This window comes from Phaethon aethereus (genome assembly GCF_964289735.1).
Source record: "Phaethon aethereus genome assembly, chromosome: 17".
Classification (NCBI taxonomy): domain Eukaryota; kingdom Metazoa; phylum Chordata; class Aves; order Phaethontiformes; family Phaethontidae; genus Phaethon; species Phaethon aethereus.
Window position 1 is genome coordinate 16,247,522 of NC_138593.1, and position 25,472 is coordinate 16,272,993.

At 44.7% G+C, this 25,472-nt stretch overlaps 1 protein-coding gene across 1 annotated transcript in view; it reads left to right on the forward strand.

The window, feature by feature from the left end:
* MORC2 (MORC family CW-type zinc finger 2) overlaps positions 1-25,472 on the forward strand; it is a gene marked incomplete at its 3' end in the record, with an annotated part of 58,771 nt that overhangs the window by 24,512 nt on the left and 8,787 nt on the right. The window contains exons 7-16 of the mRNA XM_082007492.1: positions 4,662-4,821; positions 4,903-5,014; positions 6,763-6,888; positions 10,178-10,257; positions 14,180-14,262; positions 15,215-15,300; positions 18,543-18,683; positions 19,225-19,379; positions 19,523-19,651; positions 20,956-21,061. Of these exons, the coding sequence (XP_081863618.1) occupies positions 4,662-4,821; positions 4,903-5,014; positions 6,763-6,888; positions 10,178-10,257; positions 14,180-14,262; positions 15,215-15,300; positions 18,543-18,683; positions 19,225-19,379; positions 19,523-19,651; positions 20,956-21,061 (1,178 nt within the window). The remainder of the gene's footprint in view (positions 1-4,661; positions 4,822-4,902; positions 5,015-6,762; positions 6,889-10,177; positions 10,258-14,179; positions 14,263-15,214; positions 15,301-18,542; positions 18,684-19,224; positions 19,380-19,522; positions 19,652-20,955; positions 21,062-25,472) is intronic.

Here is a 25,472-nt window from a genome sequence, read left to right on the forward strand (position 1 = left end):
GCAGACTATTACCCACTACTGCTCTTCCATGTGGGCGGAGATGAAGCTGCAAGTCACAGTCCAAGGGCGATCAAGAGAGACTTCAGGGCCTTGGGACGGTTGGTAAGGGAGTCTGGAGCACAGGTTATTTTTTTCCTCCCTCCTTCCAGTTGTGGGCAGCGACATAGGGAGGAACAGACAGGCCCAGTCTATTAATGCATGGCTCCGAGACTGCTGCTACCACCACAATTTCATCTTTTTGACAATGGGATGGCCTACACGGCACCTGGCTTGCTGCCATCAGCTAGGCGATTAACCATTCTCAAAGGGGAAAGAGGGTCTTTGCTCACAAGCTGGTGGGGCTTATCGGCAGAGCTTTAAACTAGACTCGAAGCGGGAGGGGGATAATATCAGGCTTACCCACGACAAGCTGTGGGATAAGACAGTGAGGTTAGAGGGACGGGGTGCTAGTGAGGCCCCTCAGCCTGTTGCACCAGAGAAAGACCTCAAAGGAACTAAAGGGGGTTCCTCTAAGAGGGTGACATGGCAGACAGCCCAGCTGAAGTGGCTCTACACCAGTGCATGCAGCATGGGCAACAAACAGGAGTTGGAAACCACCGTGCTGCTTGAAACCTATGATCTGGTTGCCATTACTGAAACTTGGTGCGACGGATCCCATGACTGGAGTGTGGCGATCGATGGCTACAGGCTGTTCAGAAGAGACAGGCAAGGAAGGAAGGGCAGAGAAAGGGATAGATTGTGAAGGGCTGTCTCTGAACAATAGCCACCAGCAGGTTGAAAGCTTATGGGTAAGAATCAGAGACCGAGGCAACAAAGGGAACCTTGTGGTTGGTGTCTACTACAGGCCACCTGATCAAGGAGAGTCTACTGGTGAAGCCTTCACACTCCAGCTACAGGAGGCATCGTGCTCACAGGCTCTCATCCTGCCGGGGGACTTCAACCACCCCAACATCTGCTGGGAAAGCAGCATGGCGAGCTGTAGGCAATCCAGGAGACTCCTGGAGTGTGTGAAGGATAACTTCCTCTGCCAGGTAGTAAACACCCTACCAGAGCGGATGCCATACTGGACCTGATGGTCACCAACGCGTGTGACGCTAATTGGTGACGTAAAGGTTGGAGGCAGCCTGGGCTGCAGTGATCATGGACGGGTGGAGTTCGCAGTCCTGAGAGATGTGGGGCGGGCGAAGAGTAAAGTCAGGACCCTGAATGTTAGGAAAGCAAATTTCCAGCTCTTCAGGGAGTTGGTCAATAGGACCCCCTGGGAAACTGCCCTCAGGGACAAGGGAGCAGAGCTTTGGCAGATCTTTAAGGATGCTTTCCACAGGGTGCGAGAGCTCTCGATCCCCAGGTATAGAAATCAGGAGAGGAAGGCAAGAGACCAGCATGGCTGAGTCAAGACCTGCTGTCCAAACTAAAGGGCAAGAAGGAAATGCAGAGGTGGTGGAAGCAGGGACAGGTATCCTGGGATGAGTACAGGGATGCTGCCCAGTTGTGCAGGGATGAGGTGAGGAGGGCCAAGGCACAGCTGGAGCTGAACTTGGCAAGGGACACAAAGAATAATAAGAAGAGCTTCTACAGGTATATCAGACAGAAAAGGAAGGTCAAAGAAAGCGTACCCCCCTTGATGAGCAAGGCTGACAGACTGGTAACAACAGATGAGGAGAAGGCTGAGGTACTCAACAACTTCTTTGCCTCAGTCTTCACTGGCAGTCTTCCTCTCTTTCCACACCTCTTGAGGGGACGGACTGCAAGGCAGGGGCTGGAGGAGCAAAGTCCCTCCCACGATAAGAGAAGATCACATTTGAGACCACCTGAGGAACCTGAACATGCACAAGTCTGCGGAACCTGACGAGATGCATCCCAGAGTCCTGAGGGAATTGGCTGATGTAGTTGTCAAGCCACTCTCCATGACATTTGAAAAGTCACGGCAGTCAGGTGGAGTCCCTGAAGACTGGAAAAAGGGAAACATTGCACCCATTTTAAAAAAAAAAGCTAGAAAGGAGGACCCTGGGAACTACCCACCCATGAGCCTCACCTCTGTGCCTGGGAAGATCATGGAACAGGTCCTCCTAGAAGCTATGCTACGGCACATGGGAGACAGGGAGGGGATTCAAGGCAGACAGCATGGCTTCGCCAAGGGCAAGTCCTGCCTGACCAACCTAGTGGCCTTCTACGATGGAGTGACCACATCAGTGGACAAGGGAAGAACCACCAATGTCGTCTGTCTGGACTTCTGTAAGGCCTTTGACACAGTCCCCCCCAACATCTTTCTCTCTAAATTGGAGAGAGATGGATTTGATGGGTGGACTGCTGGGTGGATGAGGAATCGGTTGGATGGTCGCATCCAGAGGTTAGCGGTCAATGGCTCAATGTCCAGATGGAGACCGGTGACGAGCGGTGTCCTTCAGGGGTCTGTATTGGGACCGGTACTCTTTAGTATCTTCATCAGTGACATAGAGGGATCGAGGGCACCCTCAGCAAGTTGGCAGATGACACCAAGCCAAGTGGTGCAGTTGACATGCCTGAGGGACGCAATGCCATCCAGAGGGACCTGGACGGGAATGGGCCCATGTGAACTTCATGAGGGCTTATGCACAAGGGCAAGTGCAAGGTCCTGCACCTGGGTTGGGGCAGCCCCTGGTATTAGTACAGGCTGGAGGATGAAGGGATGGAGAGCAGCCCTTCTGAGAGGGACATGGAAGGACTACTGGTGCATGGAAAGCTGGACAAGAGCTGGCAATGGGCGCTCGCAGCCCAGAAGGCCAACCTGGGCTGCATCCAAAGCAGTGTGGCCAGCAAGTCAAAGGAGGGGATTCTGCCCTCTGCTCTGCTCTGGGTCTCCCCCCTGCAGTGCTGCATCCAGTTCTGGAGCCCTCAGCACAGGCAGGACATGGACCTGTTGGAGGGGGTCCAGAGGAGGCCCCAGCAATGCTCCGAGGGCTGGAACTGCTCTGCTGTGAGGACAAGCTGAGAGAGTTGGGGTTGTTCAGCCCGGAGAAGAGAAGGCTCCGCAGAGACCTTATTGCAGCCTGCCAGGACTTAAAGGGGGCTTCTAAGAAAGGTGGGGACAGACCTTTTAGCAGGGCCTCTAATGATATGACGGGGGGTAACATTTTTAAACTTTTAGTTTAGAGGGTAGATTTAGACAAGATACAAGGAAGTAATTTTTTATGAAGAGGGTGGTGAAGCACTGGCAGAGGTTGCCCAGAGGGGTGGTAGATGCCCCATCCCTGGCAACATTCTGGGTCAAGGTTGGACGGGACTCTGAGCGACCTGATCTAGTTGAAGATGTCCCTGCTCATGACAGGGGGGTTGGACTAGACGACCTTTAAAGGTCCCTTCCAACCCAAAGATTCTATGATTATATGAATATGGTAAATGCTGTCTCATCTGGATTTCCCCAGCTCTCACAGGAGAAGAGTCTGTGAATGTTGGTTGCCACTCTGGTTGGATCAGTGCATGGTTTTCTCTTGGTGCTACACTGGTAGCGGTTCTGCAAAGTCATCAAAGTCTTTTTCTCGTTTGGATTTAATTGTGTTTGAGAGGTCTGTCTCTAACCCACAGATAGCTTGAAGGATTTGTTTTGGTCACTTAAAGTTGCTTATGCTGAATTCAGGGCATGCCCAGACTTCTTGCATTTTCCTTTTCCCACAAAATTTGGGTTTGAGATCTATTTATATTTATTGCTGTGATTTGATTTTCTGTAGAGAACTAAAGGTGTGATTGAAGTTGCTACCTGCAGGTCATAAACTCCAGGCATGTCTCTTCTATCTTTTTTTTAAATAAAAGGTCAGTGTGGTTCTACCTATTGAAAACTTATATGTCTTAATAGATTCCAGCATTGTTGTTCTGTATCCAGACTCTTAGCATGGAAGTATTTTTGTGCTCAAGCACAAGTATTTTCCAGGCAAGGCTAATAATGAAAATTTTTAACTTTGCACTGGGATAGTATCTAAGAAATAATTTTCCATTGTGATTAGTGGAGGGAGCTCAACAAAGAAGCTGTTGAGGGAGCAAATGCTTGCCTAGTGGCCAGCTGATGGCTGAAGCAAGTTGGGAACAGTGATGTAGTTCCCACAGCAGCTCTGGAGCCAGAAATTTTCACTTGATTGGCTCAATTCTAAAGTGAGAATGTGATTCACTGTCCTTGATAGGCAGCTGCAGTCTATAATTCTAGCTGTGTTTTTGTTTTAAATGCAGAAAAAACGAATAACTTTGCTAGAATCCTATAAAAATAATGAGTGACATCATGATCAATATGTCACTTTTTATAGGAGTGAAGGGTATTTGAGTTCAAGAGAGAAGTTAAGCACAGAGGTTGACATTTTTAAAGAAGCAAATTTTGGGTGTTTTTTTAGTACTATGAAAATTGTTATAAGAGGAGGGGGAAAAAAGGCATTGAGTGTGCAAGTAGCCAGTACCATACTGGTTACTTGGGAATAGTTCAGTCTAAGACTAGATGTTGTAGGAAGGCAACTCAAGAGACTGGCAAAAAAGGGTCCTCGAGCATTTGAGACATGCAAACCACTGAAATGCTAGGAAGGACTCTTGTCATGATTTAGGGGGCTGTCAGAAGGGGTAAGTCACTCGGCTGTGATCTGCAGAAGCGACTGACTGGACTGGGTGAGCCTGAATCACTCACAGTGTGATGCAATTTGCAGGTCATCGTTCCCCTGCCCACCTGGAATGCACGAAGCCGGGAGCCTGTGACTGACAACATGGAGAAGTTTGCTATTGAGACGGAGCTAATTTACAAGTATTCCCCTTTCAAATCAGAACAGGAAGTGATGGAGCAGTTTAATAAGATCCATGGTGAGAAAGGTATGTATGGACAGTGCTGGTCACTGGCGAGGTATTTGGGGTTTGGCTGGGATTCACCTGATCAACTTGTTACTTGCTCAGGCACCCTGGTGATCATCTTTAACCTCAAACTAATGGATAATGGAGAGCCAGAGCTGGATGTGACTTCTGACCCCCGAGACATTCAGATGGCCGAAACACCCCCAGAGGGAACGTAAGTGTGATGGGTGTTACAGGCCCTTGGGCTCTGATCAAATTATGTGTAGGGTTTGGCTATATACTGTGTGCATGCATTTTTTTTTAAAGCTGCTCTTTCTATGGTGAATTGGAGAATTCAGGATTTCTTTAGTTTTTTCTTTAGCACTTTGGAGTTCATGTGTGTAAACGGCTGGCGGGTGTTATGGTTGTGTTTGGTGTGAATGCCTGCATTGGCTTGTCTCAGCTTAGTCAAAGCAGCAAACTCAATGCCCTTCTTTAAGTGCCTTAAAACAAAGGAGCCCTAAGCTATAGGCTTGATTTTTTTTCTACACTCATCACAGATGTCTTCATCAGAATGACAGCTGGTCACGAGTCTGTGTTGCTCTCAGACTGATGTTCAGTTTTGTGATTAAATGAACCCTGGCAAAATGTGAGGCACTGCACAAATTGGCCTCCACGAGCGAATGGTACATGTGCAAGTGGGACATACCACCACGTCTTTCTGGCAGCTCCTGGACTTCCCTGCAGGAAGAGGAAAAAGGATGTGCTCAGAGGGCAGCTGGAGGAGCAGAGGGCCCTGCTCAGGGAGAGCTGAGTGTTTGCTGAGTAGTTCACTTGTAGCCTGAAAAGGAAAAACTGAGTGTAACTGAGCCAAATGCTTGACTAAATCCCAGATCTCCATGGGCACACCTAGCGAGCTTTACATTTTTTATGAGGTTACATGGTTCTTCCTTGATGTGCTTGAATTGCCTGTAGAAATACAGTTTCAAACACTGTAAACCTAGCTATTTCTGTACGTATTAGCTTGATGTTATTGAGTACACAGGTGCAGCAAACTCCTTGGGGACCTCCAGGGATCTAATATGCTTCTCAGTTTCTTTAATGCCTGCTGGTGAGCTTCCATGATTATACTGGTCACTGGAAGGAGCTTCCTCCTCCTGACCTTGTGATACCATTTCTCTGTGTGATCAGTGTAGTTTCTGACAGACCATACTCCTGACTGTATGTCTCTACAGTGAGGCACACAGTGTTAAATGGTCCAGTTTGTAGGTTTGACCTTTGTTATCCAGCTGTATTCAAAATACCCTTTTCAAGCTACAGTACTATGTGCATCAGTGTTTTGTAATGGTTTTTAAAATATACAGCTCAAGAGAAAAATCTCTGTAGAAGACATAGGTAGAAAAAACATTAAAAAAAAAAAGCCTCACAACGTAGCTGCACGATAATTAAAATAGAAATACCTAGCTTTCTTGCTGAAGGTTGTCTCTTTGGCATGTTTTGAAGTAGATGGCTATGAGCTGAGGTGATAACAGTTACAGTTGCATGAGGTGTGAATCCTGCCATAGGTGCTTGAAATACATCAGGAGTAGTGCAGAGCAGTGTGGGGAGGTGCTTCTGTTGGTCACTTGGCTCCTGGGTAGAAGTTTATTGGGAAATAAGGATCTTACAAAGTTTTGTCCATGGAGAAACTTGTTCATTTGGTTTGGATAGAGGAGGAGGCCCTGTGACAGTAGTATGTTATGGTTCATCTTAATTGGCAGGGAATGAAGGAGAAAAAACTCTTAAGGAAAGAGAAAGCAGAATGCAGCCTGAAGGAGACTCCAAGATGAGCACTCTGACTAAAGAGACCCTGATTACTGAGGGTTTGAATTGATGGAGTCATCTTTGGGGTACACGGATCAGACTGGGAGAATGTCTGCTGGTATTCCTACAAGGAAATGCTGAACAAACTGCGCAGTCTGTGTAAGCATCCCTCTCTTGCAGGAAACCTGAGCGCCGCTCCTTCCGTGCCTATGCTGCTGTGCTTTATATTGATCCTAGAATGAGGATCTTCATAAATGGACACAAAGTACAAACCAAACGACTTTCATGCTGCCTGTACAAGCCAAGGTAAGTGGCGGACCCAGTGTCTACAGACATGTGCAACATTTTGGAGTTGCCTTACAGAAAAGGTTTAGCATTTTGCTCTCCACGCATATCCTGCATAATTCCATGTTAAAGCCACAGAAAGAGATCATAAGAGAATGGAATGTGGTGTTGACATCGTGGAAAAAGAGGTAGACAGTGGAAAATCTAATGCCTTTGAAAATCGCATAATTTGTGCAATTTGGCTCCCTTTCAGAGCAATCAAAGAAATGAAGATACCGATCGTTCAAAATGCCATATCCATACAAAACTGCTGCGTAACTGTTTAAGTGGGGCAAGAAAATACATATGGTCAGTGTTCGAATTATTACTGAAAAGAAACTAGACTTAGCACTTTGAAACCGTTGCTTTGAAAATTAACTTTTATGTGTAACTGATCTAGGTTTGAATAGAGATTGGGAAATAACCTTTCCCCATGTTCCTTTTAAACTCCCTTAAACAAAAAAATTGAAAGTGAGCTGAGGTGTGCTGCCAGTTGGCTTAACAGGGACTGGAAAAGGTGGTGAGGATGGGAAGGGAAAAGAAAACCAGTATTTAAGTCTGCTTGAGGTAACAGTGGTGTTCTATCCCTGAGAGCACATAGGCTGCATTCTAGATACCTTAACATGATTTGTCTTAATAAAATAGTAGTAATTCTATAGGGTATTTGCAGATTGTTTTAATATTGCATTTCAGATTGCAGTAGTGTTTCATTAATATAGGCCTACTAATCAACCTGTTGTATACTTTTACTAACTACAGTCTGATGTCATGCCACTGATTGCTGCCCTGAGAGCCTGACCCGTTTTCAGTTTACAGCATGGTCTGTCTGTCAAGCTTGTACTTCCTCAGCTTCTTAAATGGAAATGTGTGGAATGGTATCAGAAACTTTACTGAAGTCAAGGCAGATTACATCCACTGCTCTCCCCTTGTTGACCAAGGCAGTCATTTCATTGTAGAAGGCAGTCGGTAGGTGCAGCTTGACTTGCCACTGATTTGTAAGCCCTGATTTGCTGGGTAGAGACCTCTGAATTTCTAACTGCGTTTTACTTACATGTGAGTGCCACGTGCTGCTTCCTCTTGTGCCGCAGTCCAACAAAGTACTATGGAGAGAAAGCAGAGGACTGGGGCACAGGTTTTTTGTCTCATCAGAGATCAGCTTCTTGTGAGACTCAAGAGACACGATGCCATTACTATGGGATGGTGCTAGCGTTGTCATGATAATATAACGTGGACCAGGTTACCCAGATGTTCATCTGCCTCTTCTTTTTCAAGTGGTCAGTAGTAGATGACTGGGGATGGGTATGAGGATTTTGTTCTATACCATAGGACTCTTTTCTGTTGAAAAGAGACTGTGTTTTTAGACAATTTAGACAGTAGCTCTTCTGAGTCCCTATCACCAATTCTGTACCTGCTTTTCATTGGTTTTGGGGAATAGTTGCAGTTCTAGAAGGGAGAATTCAAACTGTAACTGCTCAGCAATGGTAATCTTCATCTCTGAAGGAAAAGTTCATACTGTGGCTTGTCTGCAGGTTAATGTGTTGATGTTAAGAGAACAAAGAATGGAAATCTATCGTGGGCTTTAGGGTAAGTGCCTTTACTGAAAATTGAGATTTTGCAGCTGTTGCACTGTTCTTCGTCAGAAATAACAGCTTGTCTCCTGAGCAGGACACTTGTTTTCCTTTTGTCATCTGCTCTTTCTGGAAGCTGTGTTTCTGTGGGTAGAGGCTTCTCCATACCTTTCTGGAACCTGTTAACATCCTGGTGGCGGGGGCAGGCTGGTTTTGTGCAGATCCTTCACCAGTATAAGGTGTAATACCAGAGTACCAGCTTCCCTGGGAGTGGCTTGTGTCTCCTGAAGGGTTGCTTCCATCTGTTCCTTCCTGCAGTAACTGTTTGAGCTCATTTAGCACCACGGGCCATGCAGATAGAAGTAGCCAGACCATATTCAAGGGTGTTCCTTCACGAAGGCGCTCCAGTTATCTACCGTTGAGATAATTCAGCTTCATCCTGCTACCCTGCTTCTCTCTTCCTCTGGCCCACCCCCCAGCCCCTCCTTCCCTGGAAAGTCAGGCAGGATATGGATGAGGTAATTTAATTAAACTAGTCTGGTTTTCAGAATGTGTTCTCTCTCTTGACCTCAGGTAGCTTGAATTGCCCTTAATTGCTCTTAGGTAGATTTGAGGAGATGGCGCCACCAAAAACCTGACTCTGCATCTCCTAACATGGTGATGAGTTAGCACCTGCCTGCTTTTTCCTCAGTGAGGAGATCCTCACGAATAGAAAAAAATGAGTTTAGCAAATGCAGAAATGTATTTAAGTGGCCCATGCTTGTGGTGTGAATTTACTGGATTTGGGAACAAGGGATTTCTGTTGGTGAGACTATTTCTGACATCGGTGTCGACATCCATGTGTGCTCGCCTAAATGGAATTTTTCATCTGTGCAAGGTGATTTCTCATGGATCCTGATAGATTATCTGCCATTTGGGGGTATGTCGTCTTTCATTGGGATCTAAGTGTGGTTCCTCCTACATTAATAAGTTGGTCAGTCAAACCTTACATCTTTATGTGTTTCTGCCTCTCTCTGTTAAAACAGCATTTCTACTGGCTTTTGCTTTGGCTAAATGCTGGAGAGGTTTATTTTTTCATAAAAAGTTATTTGGGATGGGATTTTCCTCTTGATACATCCAAAACCTTGTGTCTTAAGGCGGTTTGAGTTTCTGCAGGCTCTGATCATCCTTCTTGGTGTCATCTCCTCTTCCCCAATTACATACCTCTGCACGGAGGTTTATGTGTACTCACAAGCTTCTGGCTCTTACACACTCCTGCCTCTTTCACTCTGCAGTAGTTAGTCAGATTGTGGTCTGCATTTGGCATGTTATGACATAGGGAAGGTGAAACAAGCCCCTGCAAATCAAGCACAATTTACAAGGTTGTGAGTCAGATGTGTAGCACACAGAAATACTCTGAAACTTTAGAGCTGAAACTTGAAACTCCATTCAGAGAGTTGCTCTGCCACTTAGAGGCTTTGAGCTAGCCCTGCCTGGAGAAGGGCACTGTCAGACTGCACCTATGGACAGCTGTTTGCAGGAGAAAGGAAAGGTTATTTATCTGTAATGGGAGGTTTTTGAGGAGGTAAACCTCCTTCTCCATTTATTGAATCTATTGAGAAGAGTAGAGTAGCATGTGGAGACCTTATTTTCTCATACAGTCATGAAATCTTGATTTGACCTTACTGCTAAGTTTGCTGATTAATAAGTTTTGATCATTCCAGGATGTACAAATATACTTCAAACCGTTTCAAGACCCGTGCAGAGCAAGAGGTGAAGAAAGCAGAGCACATGGCGAGGATAGGTGAGTCGTCAGGGTATGCATGCATCCTGATTTTTTGCTGCAGTGAAGGAAAAGACTGAAAGAGGCTGCCTTGCTAGATATGACCTGAAATTGCTTGCTTCCTTGATCATTGTGGTTTCTCGGGAAATTAGTTATTACAGTGACTAGAGGTGACCTAGGCTGATTTCCATGCAATGGAAGGAACGTACATTTTTCCCTAAGACTAGTTCTTCTGGGAAATACATGTATAGAATAACCCTTGGAATCACAGCTGTCTGCCCTTGCTCCATCTGAAGCCTGGCTAAGCTGCCACCCTGTTACCCTGCAGTTCTGCTCTCACCTTTTGCATATCATTAGCTTTTGGTTCTGCTCTCCTTCTGCTCCTTCCCTGTTGAGGCAATTGTTCAAAAAATAGGGTTTTTTTTATTCTGTCACTTCATGTAAAGTGATTGATCTGGGTGTACAGGGGAGTCCTGGTTTGTTTCTTGTTGTTCCCACCTCCCCCCGCTTCAAGACATACCTTTTGTCCATCTAGTCTTCTGTTCCTATTAAGTCCTCAGGAGAAACAAAATTTCACACTATTGGGTATTCAGCATATAGAAATTACATAAGTGTATAAATATAGCATATAACTTAAACTTCCACAAATTTAACATAGAAATATGTTAAACATAACATAACAAAAACCTAACCCCTGATGGGGAAGTGCTGTAGTGAAGGAGGAATCTTGGAAGCTGTAAGACATGTTGTCCTATAGCTTCTGGTAGGTTTCATAAATCAACTTCATAAATCAGAGGTGTGTGTCCTTTCTTCCTGTGTAAGAGCTGCTCCAGACGCATGTGCATGTGTGTGCAGGTCAGATTACGCAAGTGACGATGCCACGTTCCGCTTGTGCAGAGTCATTAAGGGCAGTGTGATTTGGTCCTGCCCAAAGCAAAGCAGCAAAAAGAAATTGTGTTAATTGCTGTGTTCCCTATTCCTCCTTTATGAAGTACAGCCTAACAAGATAGACTTGAAACTATGAAGTTTAAGTAGACCTTATCCTGTGCCTCAATCCTCACAGATTAACTTAATTTTTAGATTGAGTCCTATAGCCAAAGCAGGTGTTCAGCTCACTTTCATTGCGTTCAAGCAGGTGCAAATAGCATGCTTTAGAGAGGCTTCTTTCTTGCAGCAGTCCATGAGGCCTTCATGATGTTTAAAAGGTGAGCTTTAGTGTCTTGACACAAGAATACTGCCATTTGGTGTTCCGATGTTAAGAACATACACCATTGGCACAGAAATGTAAACTCATTTTCATCACCAAAGCTAGCCCACTGCCTCTGGTGGTGAGGTGGCTGCTAAGCAGAGGGCTTTGAACATGGTGGTGAAAACTCACGACAGACCTCAGCGTGTTTTCTGCAAGATCTGATCACGTGAAACCTCCAGGACTAAAACCAGTCTTTTAGCATTAACGTCAGCTTCAATGGCACAGATCTCATTTCTTTGCTTCTAGGAAAATGAATTTAATCTGTAACAACCAAGTTACCTTGATTTGCTATTGATAGAAAAGATTAATTTCTCATCATCTCCAGCATACGTTTTCTCTTGAGGATGCACTCCGCTGTTATAAGGGATCTTCAGCAGGGAATGATTTGCAGTTTTCTCTTTCAAAACTAAGGTTGTATTGTGAGAAATTGTGGGTCTCAGCTGAGCTAACTGCAGTTCTAGTATGCTGTGGCTGCCTGTCAAAGATGCATTGGAGTCCATCGTGCTGTAGAACTCTACCTGAGGGATTGATGAGTGTCTGGAAGTAGCTTATGAGCTCGTTGAACCAAAACTTATGATAACCAAAAAATAGCTATGGGGGGGAAGGAAAAAAGAAAAAAAGATGTTTGGGCAGCTATGGCTATTGGTGATATGGCTTTGGCATATCCAAAAAGAGCCATGGCTCAGCAGTGAAAACATACGTATGTTAAAGATGAGGAAAAGCCACTCTTTGTTCCCTGGGAGCTGACTTCCTGCATCATGCCATAGGCTGTAGCATCCAGATCCCTAAGTAAGCAGATGGACCCAGGAAAAAAGTACCATCCCTGGGCAAGGTAGCTGTGAAAAACCATCAGCTGCTTGCTTTGTTTTTCTGAACCAAGACTGAATACTGCACTGAGGCATCTCGGTATTGCTATTGCCTAGTTTCAAGAAATCCTCTGAAAAAGTTTGAAAAGCAAACAAACAGAAAAGGTGAGGAGTTATGTGGGTGTCCAATACTGAAAGTCATTAACAGCTGTGTGCTGCACTGGATATTAGTCCAGAGTATTTTAGTGTGTCCAGTGACTTGCTTGGCAGCACCATGGGTATGCCGTGCTTGTTGTCCCCTGGGAGGATGCAAATGCGTATTCTAGTTGCTGTATGCTTGTTGTCCTTATGCATTTTTGCCCATTAAGGCCTCAACTCAGACTCAAAACTGAATTGTTCCCTGTCAGCCATGCCTTCTCAGTTGTCATTGCATTAGTGGAGCGGGTTTGACCTGTGCCCTTATGGGTCACCACTGTGTTCTTCCCTCTAGACGCAGTTGCTTTTAGCCCACCAGCTTCTACTGTACAAGCTTTGATTTAAATGGACCAAGTGTTCTAAGCAGTCTCCAAACTCCTGTGTTTTCACGTTTAGCCAAGCTGTTTCTCCATGATTAAGTCAGTCACACAAGTGCAGTTCTGCCATGACCTGCTTGGTAAGCTGCTGTGAACCTCAGAATGTACTTCTGCGGGAATTAGTGGAACAAAACTCAGGTGTAAAAGGAAAGGTGATTTTTATTGTAATGGGCTAAGTAAGTTGACTGTGCCTATTTGCATTCCCATATCTGCACACACAAAAAAGTGCATTTCAGCAAGTGATGCTGACTGTGGCATGGAAGATGGTGGATACCGGTTATCAAACACTGGCTACAGCATCTAGATTCCTTCTGGCTGGCAACTGAGTGCTGCTTTTTGGAGAGGTGCTTGGTAATCTCTAGGAGGCAATTGCTATCCTGTCATCTTCTTGCTTACCTCATCCTCTGTAAATCTTAGGCATGGTCACTCCTCCACTGTTGTGTTTCCTGTTACAGGTGTTCTTGTACTAGTGCTTGTACAGCTGTGACCAGAACAGGCTTTTGACCTGAAAGGGAATGTGAGAGGGTTGTAACCAATGTGCTTTTGCATGGAGAGCATGCAGATGCAAGGTACATGGTGCTAATTTACCAAAGCATCTTGTGTCTTAATTTTAGGAAGGGATCTCTTGGCTGAAAATGACATTTATTGAATGGATCTTAGGCAATATGAAGGTGATATGTACCTATTGCCAGGCAGTCTTGTGGGTAGTCTGGGAGAGAAGCAAAAAGGGGAGTTTCTTTTAAGTGGTAAACTTTGTGCATGCAAAGATCAGGTGTAGGGGTAGGTTTTCAGAACACTCTGTCCTATTTTGTGTGTGTCACAGATTTGTCTTTTTTCCAGGCAAAATTTAGCAATTATCAAAGATAAAAGCATTTCTGAGAGAAGTCTTTTCCTTCATGTCTGCAAGAACACTGCCTCTTTGTAACTCCTTTTCAAGCTTGAAATCAGTCTTCATTTTGTGAGAGCCTTTCTCTGCCTTCATGCTTCTGGGTAGAGCAGGCAAGGCCACTTCCATCCTTACTCTTTCCGGTTCCTCACTAACTTCCTCATGGATCCTTCCTGTAAACATGCTTTTGCAGAGTTTAACCCTGCTGTTACGCCAGTGTTGACTGTGACCTCTGAGCAAGTTTAAGATGGCATATTGGTGGTGCTCTCATATGTAAGGTTTTATTTTGTACCTTTTTGTGTTACCTTTGTACCTTTGTATGTGTCATTTCAGCAGACTATCTGGAAATAGGTCTCCTCAGGTGAATGCCTTATGATATGCTGTCTGTACTGGGTGGTTGACATTATCCTTTTCCCTGTTTGTGTTTCAGCGGAGGAGAAGGCTCGTGAGGCAGAGAGTAAAGCCCGTGCCCTTGAGCTGCGCCTAGGAGGGGATCTCACGCGGGAGTCTAGGGTGAGCCTTATGCTTTGGCAGCGGGAGTCTAGGGTGAGCCTTATGCTTTGGCAGCACATCACATTTTAAGCACTGAGGGGCAGTTCAGAGTGGAACAGCACTGGATTTGGAGCCACGCTGGCTTTGGAGCCGTGCTGGCTGGTCAGCACCCGGTGTGTAGATTAAGCAAGTGGTGACTTCAGTCGGTGGTGAGTTAGCAGCAGCGTTCAGGCAGCTCTGTGGTCTCATCACCACTGGACATCCTTCAACATCTACATGTGGTTTCGAGCCCAAGTGGGAAGTGTGCTGATGTTCCCCTGCCCACAACCTCCAATGTATCCTGAATGGGAAGGCAACCCTAAGCCCCCAGGCGCTTGCTTTGGTGTCACCTCACGTTCCCCTGGCCTCTTCTGCAGAGGCTATTTGAATAGAAGTAAAATCGGGTGCTTTTCAGCTGTTCCCTCTCCCTGCCTGTGCAGTTGGCTCCAAAGCATTTGTGCAGGGGCTTTTGGAGAGGGATTGTTAGCTTCCTCCCAGTGGGGCTGTGGCTCTTGAGGAGGCAAGACTGAGACCCAGCCTGCTGCTGGGTGGGAGGAGGGCTTGTGGGGATGCCAGGTGGGTCAGCAAGTGACACTAGCTTAAAATCACTGTACATTCTATTGGCATCTAGTGGAAACAACAGTATCCAAGTACCCTGGCTGTTTCCCTGCACTTCCATTACTCTCTGGTTTTAGTTACCTTAGACTTTTAGTTAGGGTTAGACATTTTCCTCCAGGCAACTGTGTAGCTGCTTAAACAGCCCAGCAGCAAGTGCTGCCTTAAATGTAAAGGTGTGCTGTCGCCCTCTACTGTTCGTGAATTCTTTACATTTAAAACATTTCTGAGCTCTTCCGGAGGGAGAAAGAAATCATAGAAGTGAGTTAACTTCATGAATTTCACAGCAGCAGTTTTACTGTGTGATGCCTGTTTGCAGGTGACTCTACGTCAAGTTCAAAATTCAGCACTAACCATGCGCCGGGAAGCTGAGGTCAAGAGAAGGATTAAGGATGCAAAGCAGCGGTGAGTGCAAGGTGGTTCAAAGCTCTGATTTTCCCAGGCTGTTCGCTCCATGTGCTCAGAAGCCTCTCCTACTTTGCTCGTGTGGTAAAGGGAGCAGTTCGGCTCAAAGCTTAAATATCTGTGGGCATCCTGGCTGTTTAAAGATATTGAGTTTGCTGTTCTAGTTGCTTCTGCTATTCCCCTCTTACTTGCTGAAAGATACCTTTGGATTGGGCTTGTTTTCTGTAGATGTTTACCTGGTTTTCATGTCAGCTTTTTTCCACTCTTTTTCATCTGCAGGTAAGATTCAAGGAGGCAAAAAAATGTTAGCAAGTTACAGCGAAATGGTATTTAGAGTTGTAGAGATGTTTTCTAAAAACTTGTTGAGTTCTGTTATAGTCAGTGCTGTGAAATCCCACGACATCATTCTAACTTAGCTCTGGTTGCAATTAACTTTTAAATATTCCTGCGAGTACATCAATGGCACTCTTGTATACAGGTTTTTTTCACATTTGTCATATGCATTTCACAAACGAATCTGCAACCAGAAACAAATGCTCTTAAATGCTGAGTCTGAGAAAGTTAGGGATTTGTATCTACCAAGCCTCTGTTCCCACCTAGTTGTTCTGCATGCTAGTTTACATGGCTGCTTAGGTCAGAACTATCTGAGACTTGTTGCCAGAGTTACATCTAATGCATCATAAGATACTAAAAATAAATAAATAAATAAGGTTTAAAAGTACTAGAGCTGTGATCTGAAGAATGCAGAAACTCTTGGGAGAAGCTGTTTCTTCAAGCTTCCGTGTACTTTTCCATGTACAGCTTGTCTTTTAATTCTTGGTTTTGATGACATTAGTGCACAAAGTAAAATTTTGTGAACAGTCTTCTGGCCTTCCTGCCAATGGAAAAAATGCTTCCTTCTAAAAAGCTGAACAACAAAGAAAGAACTTGGACAATACAAGTTTGTTTGAAACTAGCTTCTCTGTGCCCTTTACTGACTAGTCAGTAATGAGAAACTCCCAAGTTTTCTTCAGCAGTTCTCTCTGTTTAAGAAGGTTTGTAGGCCACAAAATGTAAACCAGCTGGTTTGTAAGAATACCACAATTGTAGATACGTCAAAAGGTTATCTTTAGTCAGGTTTTAAATATGTGATGATGAGGAGAATAGATGTATAGGACAGCTAACCAACAGCAGAAGAAAAGGCCTTTTGTCTGGATTTCTGTACAGATGTGGCCCATATGCGTTCCCAGGTGAGACCTGTTGGGTGCTCAGCCAGCTCTGGACAGGTATATGATTTTCTCTGTCTCCCTGCATTTGTCACTGGTGATCAGAGACAGTTCAGAGAGTCAGGCTTTCCCATAGTTTTGTGCTTTTTCCAGAAAAGAGAAGAAATTCCTGAAAAATGTGTATAATAGGAAACCTTCTGTACGAAACAATTTCTGTAGGCTCTGAGAAAACTCTTGACTTATAGAGAATGTCCTAGGACAGTTTTCTGCTGCTTCTCGGGTGCTGGGTGCATCAATGAAAGAAATGCTTCCTGGTTGCCAAGTCCTAGTAATAAGATCTTGGGCTTTTGTCCCACCACTTGATTTTTTCCATGGTTTGGATGATAATTTGACTTCCTGTCCTTTCTGATAAAAATGAGGAGCTGCCCTTCCTATTTTGTAGGTGAGTGTGCCTTGTTAATTGAAATTTAAGGCTCTACATCCTTTTCCAGAAGTTAGAAAAAGAAAATTAATCCCTGAAATGGGTGTTTTGCCACACCTACTCATGCTCTCAAATCACAGTTGTCCACCTGGATGAGCTGAGACCAAAAGGGTGACATTCTAACCCAACTTCTATGTTGGAAGTGTTCAAAACACCTCTTGGCAAAGGTTTAGGATTAAAATTACTGAAATCTGTTATTCCAAGTGTTTTCCTAAGTAACTTATTTTAGAATCATCTGTTTTAAAGGACTGTGTGTTACAGGGTACCTATACATCTGTGTGGGGCAGAGGACAGCTTTAAACAGAAAATGAACATGAAATGAATTTATTTCAGGCATTTATTTTGAGATGCTTTACTGTTAAAACAGACCTACATTTTATATCTGTGGATTATTATTGTGCAGTGCTTGCTCATGCATGCACAGCTCAGGTTCTTTTAATATCTGATATTAGTAGACAGTAAACAGATAATTTTAGAGTTCCACTATCTTCAACTAATCACTTAAGGAGAAGTCAAATTCTTAATTGGGATAAAGCATGTAAGTGCTAAGAATTTGATGTGAGGAGGGAAGTAGGAGAGGTCAAAATGAGAGCAGTGGGTAGGACAGTGGTATAGACTGTGCCTTGCAATAGTTAGAAGTTTGGACCTCACATTTGGTGATACCTTCAGCCTGAAATGGAGGATCCTCATTATGAAAAATCTGAAGCATGGATTCAATGGAAGCTGTGGAGCATACTTAATTTAGTTTGCTAAAGAGCAATAGTTCTGTTTGTGAGACACGGGGATTTTCTTTGATTTATAATGCGGAGACACCTAAATCTCTTGAGGCTTTCTTCATCGCAGGAGATACAATTCCTGATATCAAAGATTCAGATTTAGAAATCTAAATGTGCTCACAAATGTACTTGAGACCAACTTCTGTTGAAGTCATCTACTGCATAGATAAAGTAGAAATCATGCAAATTGCTATCCTGTCATTTCCAGATAAAAAGCTCTGCTTGGGCTCTGTGTTGTATTTTTCGGCTTTCGAACTTAGAGTAATAGCATTGTAAAACTTTATAAGAACTTTCCCAGAATCTGAATATCAAGACTGTAGTTTTGTATACAAATCTTAATTTCTATGCTTTATCTAGCATAGAGATCTACATCAGGAAAATGCAAACCAAAATAGCATTGGAAAGGACCAGTCTGTACCTAACAGTACTTTTCTAAAACTAGTTAACTGTAATTTTTTTGAACAAGCAGATCTGAAATAAAAACCAGAATCCATTCCTGAATGAGAAAACATACCCAAATGAATAATGAAATTATGCAAACAAATACTGTGCAGCCTAAATTGGTGTTTGTATTGCAAAGGTTTTGTAATTTTGTTCATGTTTAGTTATAGTGCACATTCAACAAATGCTTTGTGTTTTTTAGAAATAGCCGACTACAGGACAGGGGTTAGTAAACCCATAATGCTCAAAAATGCTGCATTTCCATACCCTCTGTCTAATGACAGCAAGTAATTAGTTTTATTTTCAACATGTCTGAGGCTCTGTTCCATTCTTTTACAGGGCACTGAAGGAACCCAAAGAACTGAATTTTATCTTTGGTGTGAATATTGAGCAGCGTGAATTGGATGGCATGTTCATTTATAACTGCAGTCGACTGATAAAGATGTATGAGAAGGTGGGCCCGCAGCTCGAGGGTGGCATGTGAGTTCTTGGAGATTTTTCAGCCATCTTTTTGCTTAAGCCTGACATGTTCCTACATATAACTTAGGCTGTGCAATAACCTTGTTCTGCATTAATTATTCTTTGTGAGCATGAGGCTTACTCATTTTGTCAGCCTTTAGTTTGGATTCTGACAAATTAATTGTATTTAATATTGCCCAATATTTCCCTGGTTTCTTGATAGAGGCTTCTCTAAACAGATTCTGGTCATATCTGCAGTAGTATCAAGCTTTTGTGCTCAATGCTGGCATTTGGGGCTGATGAATACTGGTAGCAATACTGCCTCATTCTAGGGACAGGGAGAATAGGTCTTGAAAGTAAACACAAATATTTGACCCATCTTACTTTTTGCATGCTGGCTTGAGTCTGATTTAGAAAACTGATAAATCAAAACCAGTACTGCTGCAGGAATGAGTGGGTGAGTGAGTGAGTGTGTGTATGTAACCTGCTATTTTCAGTATTGTTTCTCTGAACATTGACCTGGTAGTTTAAGGATGTTTGTGACTGTGTGTCCTCCTTCCAGGGCATGTGGTGGAGTGGTAGGTGTGGTGGATGTACCCTATTTGGTTCTGGAGCCAACCCATAATAAACAAGACTTTGCTGATGCCAAAGAGTATCGACACTTGCTGAAGGCCATGGGAGAGCATTTGGCTCAGTATTGGAAGGATGTTGCTATAGGTAATGAAGATTCACAGTTACCAGGGTCTGGAAGGGGAAACATTGGTGGCTGGAAGGCAGATAAGGGGGAGGGCAGCCAAGAGTGCAGGTGATGATTTTTGTGGTAATGGCTCCATTCTGAGAGGGGCTTGTTTGTTTTCCAGCCCAGAGAGGTATCATCAAGTTCTGGGATGAATTTGGTTATTTGTCGGCAAACTGGAACCAGCCTCCATCTGGTGAACTGCGCTACAAACGCCGGAGAGCCATGGAGATCCCTACCACAATACAGTGCGGTGCGTCTGACCAGGCTACAATTAGGAGGCTGGTCCTCCCTGAGGAAGGGGTAGGGGGTCTCCTGGCTGCAGCTGGGGATCTGCTAAATGGGTAGGGGATTTGACATGAGCTTCTCTAACATTATCCCCTTGTAAGACTTGTCTCCGTCTGTGAGTTGCCTTTTGTCTGCACTTGATAGTACACTTGGACATCTTGGCATAAAGTTCTTTTCCTGCACGGTTTATTAACTGTGATGTTCTTCATGTGCCCTTATAGGATACGGCAGGTGTGGCCAGTAGCAGTGTTGAGAATGGGCTTAAAATGTCACATGAACTGGAACTGGTCAAAGCCACCCATCCCAATGCTAGGATAAGATCTGAAACTTCCCTGTAGGCAATGGAAAGTGGCCAAGTAATTTGTATTCTGATGCACATTTGTATTCTGATGGCCTGCTAATTGGTACTAGGTGTGAGCACAGAAGGGAACCATTTGCAATCGACTTTCAAATTTAGTGCAAGGGAGATCTCAACACAGCCACTTTGTTAGTAGAGGGACACCGAAATCCCTTGACCTAATTTTCCCCCCAGGACTTTGGGATGAGAATGTAGCAAGTAATGTGAGGCCAGTCTTTTGGAATTATTTTGTTAGGGTCTTCTGCCTTGTTGATTTTCTCAGTCCTTTCCAAGTTCCTCCCAAAGAGGAGGGGCTTTTCTGTCATTCTTCTTGTCCCCTGCTGTTGACATCCTTCCAGAGCATGATTTAAGAATGTTTACATTTCGCTGGCAAAACTTGATTTATTTTTTTTACGGTGTTGATTTCCTGGTAGGCCAGCAATGCTCCAGAAGCCAAATCTGTTTTCCTGATTCATCTAAAATTTATTAGATTATTATAATTTATTTTTTTTAGTGGGTAAATCTCTTGACTTGTTTTGTGTTGATACCAGTAAGAGACAGCCCGACTTCTGAGATGAACAGTGATTTCAGGACTGGCTGTTCAGTTTGGTTTGTACACGCTGTCATTGCAGCAGTGAATGTGAGGTCCTCTAGTATCAGTTGATGCCCGGCTTCATCAGATTCTTATTACGGATGCCTTGTACAAGATTTGAGGTCGTCTTCCTGTCATTTTGTGAGCATGAAGCAAGAGTTGACTCAGTATGTCCTGTGGCTGTCTCACTTTTTTTGGCCACTAGTCTTACTGACACTGGATATACTTTGGAAATTGGTGTGGTCCTTGGGCAATAAATGAACTTAAGAAATGCTATGGAAAAAAATTATTTTGTGGCTCAGGCTTTCTATTTCTGACTTGCAAAGTGTTTGTCTAACAGATGTATGTCTGAAATGGCGGACTCTCCCATTCCAGCTGAGTTCAGTGGAGAAGAATTACCCTGATAGCTGGGTATGCTCTATGAACCCTGATCCTGAGCAAGACAGGTAAGAATCAGTTAATAAGAAGACTCTTCTGCAGTGTGCCTTATCTGCACGGTTTGGGGTTTTTTGCTGGTCATCTGTTCTTTGACAACAATTGGAGGGGTAGGCAGTAATTCTATACCTTTAAGCTGTGCTCACAGTCTGTGAAAAAGTAGTGATGACGTATGTATTTGGAACTGACACAATGGGCATTTGTGCAATGTACAAATTGCAGAGTGCATGCTCAGCAAGTTTGTAGATGATCCCAAACTGGGAGGAGTGGCTGATAAGCCAGAGAGTTGTGCATCCATCCAGAGGGACCTGAACAGGCTGGAGAAATGGGCCAAGTTCATGAGGTTCAACCAGGAGAAGTGCAAAGTCCTGCCTCTGGGGAGGAACAACCCCAGGCACCAGTTCAGCCTGGAGCAGAGAAAGCTCAAGGAGATCTCATGAATGTATATAAATACCTGAAGGCAGGCTGCAAAGAGGACAGAGCCTGGCTTTTCTCAGTGGTGCCCAGGGACAGGACTAGAGGTAATGGACACAAACTGGAACACAGGAGGTTCCCTTTGAACATCAGGAAACACTTTTTCCCTGTGAGAGTGACTGAGCCCTGGCACAGGTAGTCAGGGAGGTTGTGCAGTCTCCATCCTTGGAGATATTCGAGGAGAATGTCCTGGGCAACCAGTTCTGAGTGGTCCTGCTTGAACAGGGAGTTAGACCAAATGACCTCAAGAGGCCCCTCCAACCAATCACTTTCACCAGTGATTTGGTGAAATTAAATTCCTTTATGGTTTTTCTGCACTGCCACTGCAAATCTGATTGTAGCCTTGGTTTGTATGTGTTAATTTTAATGTAGGTAGCATAGATAGCAGTTGAAGAACAGTTGTAATCACAGGCTGGGAGTGATATGTGTTCAGTGGGGTCTCTGGAATTGTCTTTCTTGCTGTTATAGCTCCAACCCATTAGACACGCAAACTGCAGCAACACCTCTGAGTTGCAGTGAGCCCAAGAATGAAATTTTGCACACTTGAGGGAGCACTACATTGATTCATTTACCAGCAGTGTGTTTCACAGTTAGTTAGAATCTAGTCATTTATTTGAATGAGGAAGATGATTGCTCTAGGCTGCTGCTTCTCTGTGGAGAAAGACACTGCTAGAAGCTGATTTTTGTCTTTGTTGTATAATGAGAGAAGCTGCTCAGCTGTAATTCAGGTGCCTTGGCTCAGTGCTTAAAGACAAAGGGGATGAATCCAGGTGGTAACTTTTAAGTGGAATAAAAACTTTAACATATGCGGCTGAAAAGGCTACAAAGAAATGTTGATATTTGCAAAGTATTGATTTTTCTGGCTTCTTCCTTTTGGCACCTGTTGTCAGAAGAATACTGACGCTAACTTCCCTGCTGCTCCGTGTGTTTGTGCCCTGGTGCAGAACTACACAGTGCGGTTGTGCTGAGGATGTCCTCCAACTAAAATGCTGGGGCAGGGCCAAATCTGCAAGCCTTAGAAGAGGCTGCCACACCTCTAGCCCCCAAGGTGGAAGCAGTAGTGAGGCTGGGAGTATGTTGCTGGTAGACACACACACAAACACAGATAGATCATGCATGTATGCACATCTGGCCACACATGCAGCACTCATGCAAACTGCACCAGCAGCCTCATCCTTTTCTCTCTCGGCTGATCAGGATGAAGGATCACTAGTGGAAATACATCTTTGACCTCTGGATCCTGTCCCTCTGGTTACTTGCATGGGGATAGATGAACCCCGAGGCCTGCAGCCACAGGGAGTGAGGGGTACATGCGGACACAGATAACATATACACTGCAGACTTCCCAGTGTCTCACCTTGGGCATGCTTTTCATCCCATAGTGGATCTGGATCCTTGTTCCTTCCAGGTGCCTCCTGCCTAGAGGAATCCACAGTTCTGCCTACACCCCTACACCAGTCTCCAGCAATTGGGCAGGACTCCCTGGTCCCTGCAGTAGTCAGCTCCTGCAGGCTCGCCTTTAGACACCCCTTCCCCTTGCTCCCAGGCCACCTCCTCACTGGCTCCTCTGGTCTGACATTTGCTGTGAATGACATGTTCATGTGCATGCAACTGGTGACATGCAGGCACACAGGCCCCTGCAACTGGTGGTCCCACTCCAGCTGCTGGCACTCAGACCTCCATACACACATGCGCATGCAGAATAGAGCCCCTTGCCCAGGAAAATAGTTAGAAATGGAATTTAGTATACTGACCAGCCAACTGTTTATGTACAACTGGCCCTTTTTAGCCTTTTATTTCTGTTTTCCCATGTTTGTTCTTCCCCAAATAATCTCAACCCCTTCCTTACCTGCTTTTGGTTACTCCCATAGGTCCAAATGATGCTTTGGAGAGCTGCTCCCATTGACTGGGGCAGAGGCTGCCCTGGGACAGCCCTAGCAGGAGGCCAAACAGAGTATCTGTTCCTCTAAGTACCAAATTTGCATCCCCTGAACTGCTATTGAGCCTCTGAGCTTGTGGGAATGGGCCTTGGGTGGGCTGGTGGCTCCTGGGATGGCCTCGGAGTAGCCAGGGAAGGGTGTTACTCGGGTTCCCTCACCTGCCGTTATCTTTGTGCTCTTTTGTGTACGTACAGATGAGCTTTTTTATCATGTAACCTAACAGCAACTTGATTTACTAATGAAAGTTTAAATTTTGAATTTGCAATACTTTGAAAATTTGGAGGGGTTTGGCTGCATTTCATGTGAGAACATGAAGGGACGTTGGTTGGAGCGAGTTACAGTGCCTCCGCAGTGTGTGCACACGTGGTGTTGTCCCACATCCCCCTTTCAGGGAGGGGGGAAAGGGCAGGTGACGTGCTTTGGACAGGTGATCCAAACTTCTGGTCATTGCAGCTTCTTCAAAATGGATCTTGGGAGTCTTACTCCGGGAGGATAAATAACTAGAATATTTTTTGATTCAGTAGGCTCACGTGTGTTTTCCAATAGTGAGTGCAGTTGTGTCCTTTTACACAAGGCAGAAGGTTTTCTACAGAAGTTGCACTAGCATTCCTCTGGTTTGGTTGGTGCTCATAGAAAACAGGGGTTCCTTGTAGTCACTGCACTTCTGAACTTCCCTTCCATCTACTGCCTGATGTTTCTTGCTGTGTCCTTGTGCCATGGGTTTGGACACCTTCATCTCTGTGTCTTGACCATGTGCCCCAGCTGTTCCATACCAGATATTTGTACTGTCTGAGGGAGGACTGAGGATTTGGGAAGCACTGCTGTTGCCACCATGTGTGGTGGGCCTCCAGCTTGTGTGCCATGAGGATCTGTGCAGAATCTCATCCAGCCAAGTTGAAGATGTAGCACTGTCAGAGTTGATGTTCAGACTCTCTCCTGGCATCAGAAGACCATGTGGTGGTTTTGGCTGTCTCGACATTGTCTGCCTGCATTGTGTCCACTATTGGCACTGAGCTGTTCCCCAGCCTTCTGATTTGTTCACCTACAGCTCAGTTTCTGCTGGTGGCACATTGTCCTGGATCATGGGAGCTGAATGCTCTTCTTCATCTCTGCTTCTGTTGACATGGTCTGTGTTGGGGTCAGCACTAAGTGGCACCATTGCTCGCTTTGTACCAGAGAAGGCAGCGTGTCTGTGTCACACTTCAGTGTCAGGCTCGCTCTCCTCCCTTTTCCTACCTAAAATCCAGTTGGGTCCTAAATGGTGTTTGGACTCGTGGCTAAAGCACCAGCTGAAGATGACTCTTTGGCTCAGAGCTCCATGAGTGTCACCAAAGTCTTGGTGCTGAGCTGCAGACTATTCTGGGTACAAAGATAATTACATTTTTCTGACTTGCTGCCTCCAGTGATGCAATCTGTAGTTTCGAATGTCATGAGTACTCTTAATTTTTTCCTGTCGGCAGAACTAACTAGCACTTCCATGACATACTTTCTTGTGCTGTAAGATACATCTTAACAATGTTTTCAGCCTCAATCCATGCAATGGCATAGGAGATGGCATTTCTCTGCTGGGAAACTTGCGTATGGTGCCACTTATTCAGCTTTATCTTCAGGAATTGCAGCTTTGGTGTTAGGCAGTCATTTTGCAGTGATGACAGATACTTTCTTAGCTGAAGAAGTAATCATGCTATGAAAAACTCCCCTGCAGTGCTTCAGCTGAGAAGAGGCTGATGGAGAAACTGCTATTTGTGCTCCTTTCCACTGACAAAGATGATCACAGTTTGCATCTTGCAGACTAGGGGATATCGCATCAGTTGTCAGGTTCAGGATCAGAGATCTTGATAAAATCGTCTTTCATCAGCCTCTTAGAGCTCTGTGTGATCCAAACTGAGAGTGGGGTGTTCCCTCTATCTGTAAGATTCACACTTGCAGGAAGTTTTTAATGGCTTGGCTCCAAGGCAGTGTAGGAGTCAGCTGGATCTCTTGTGCTGTGCAGGAGTTGTCTTGGTAC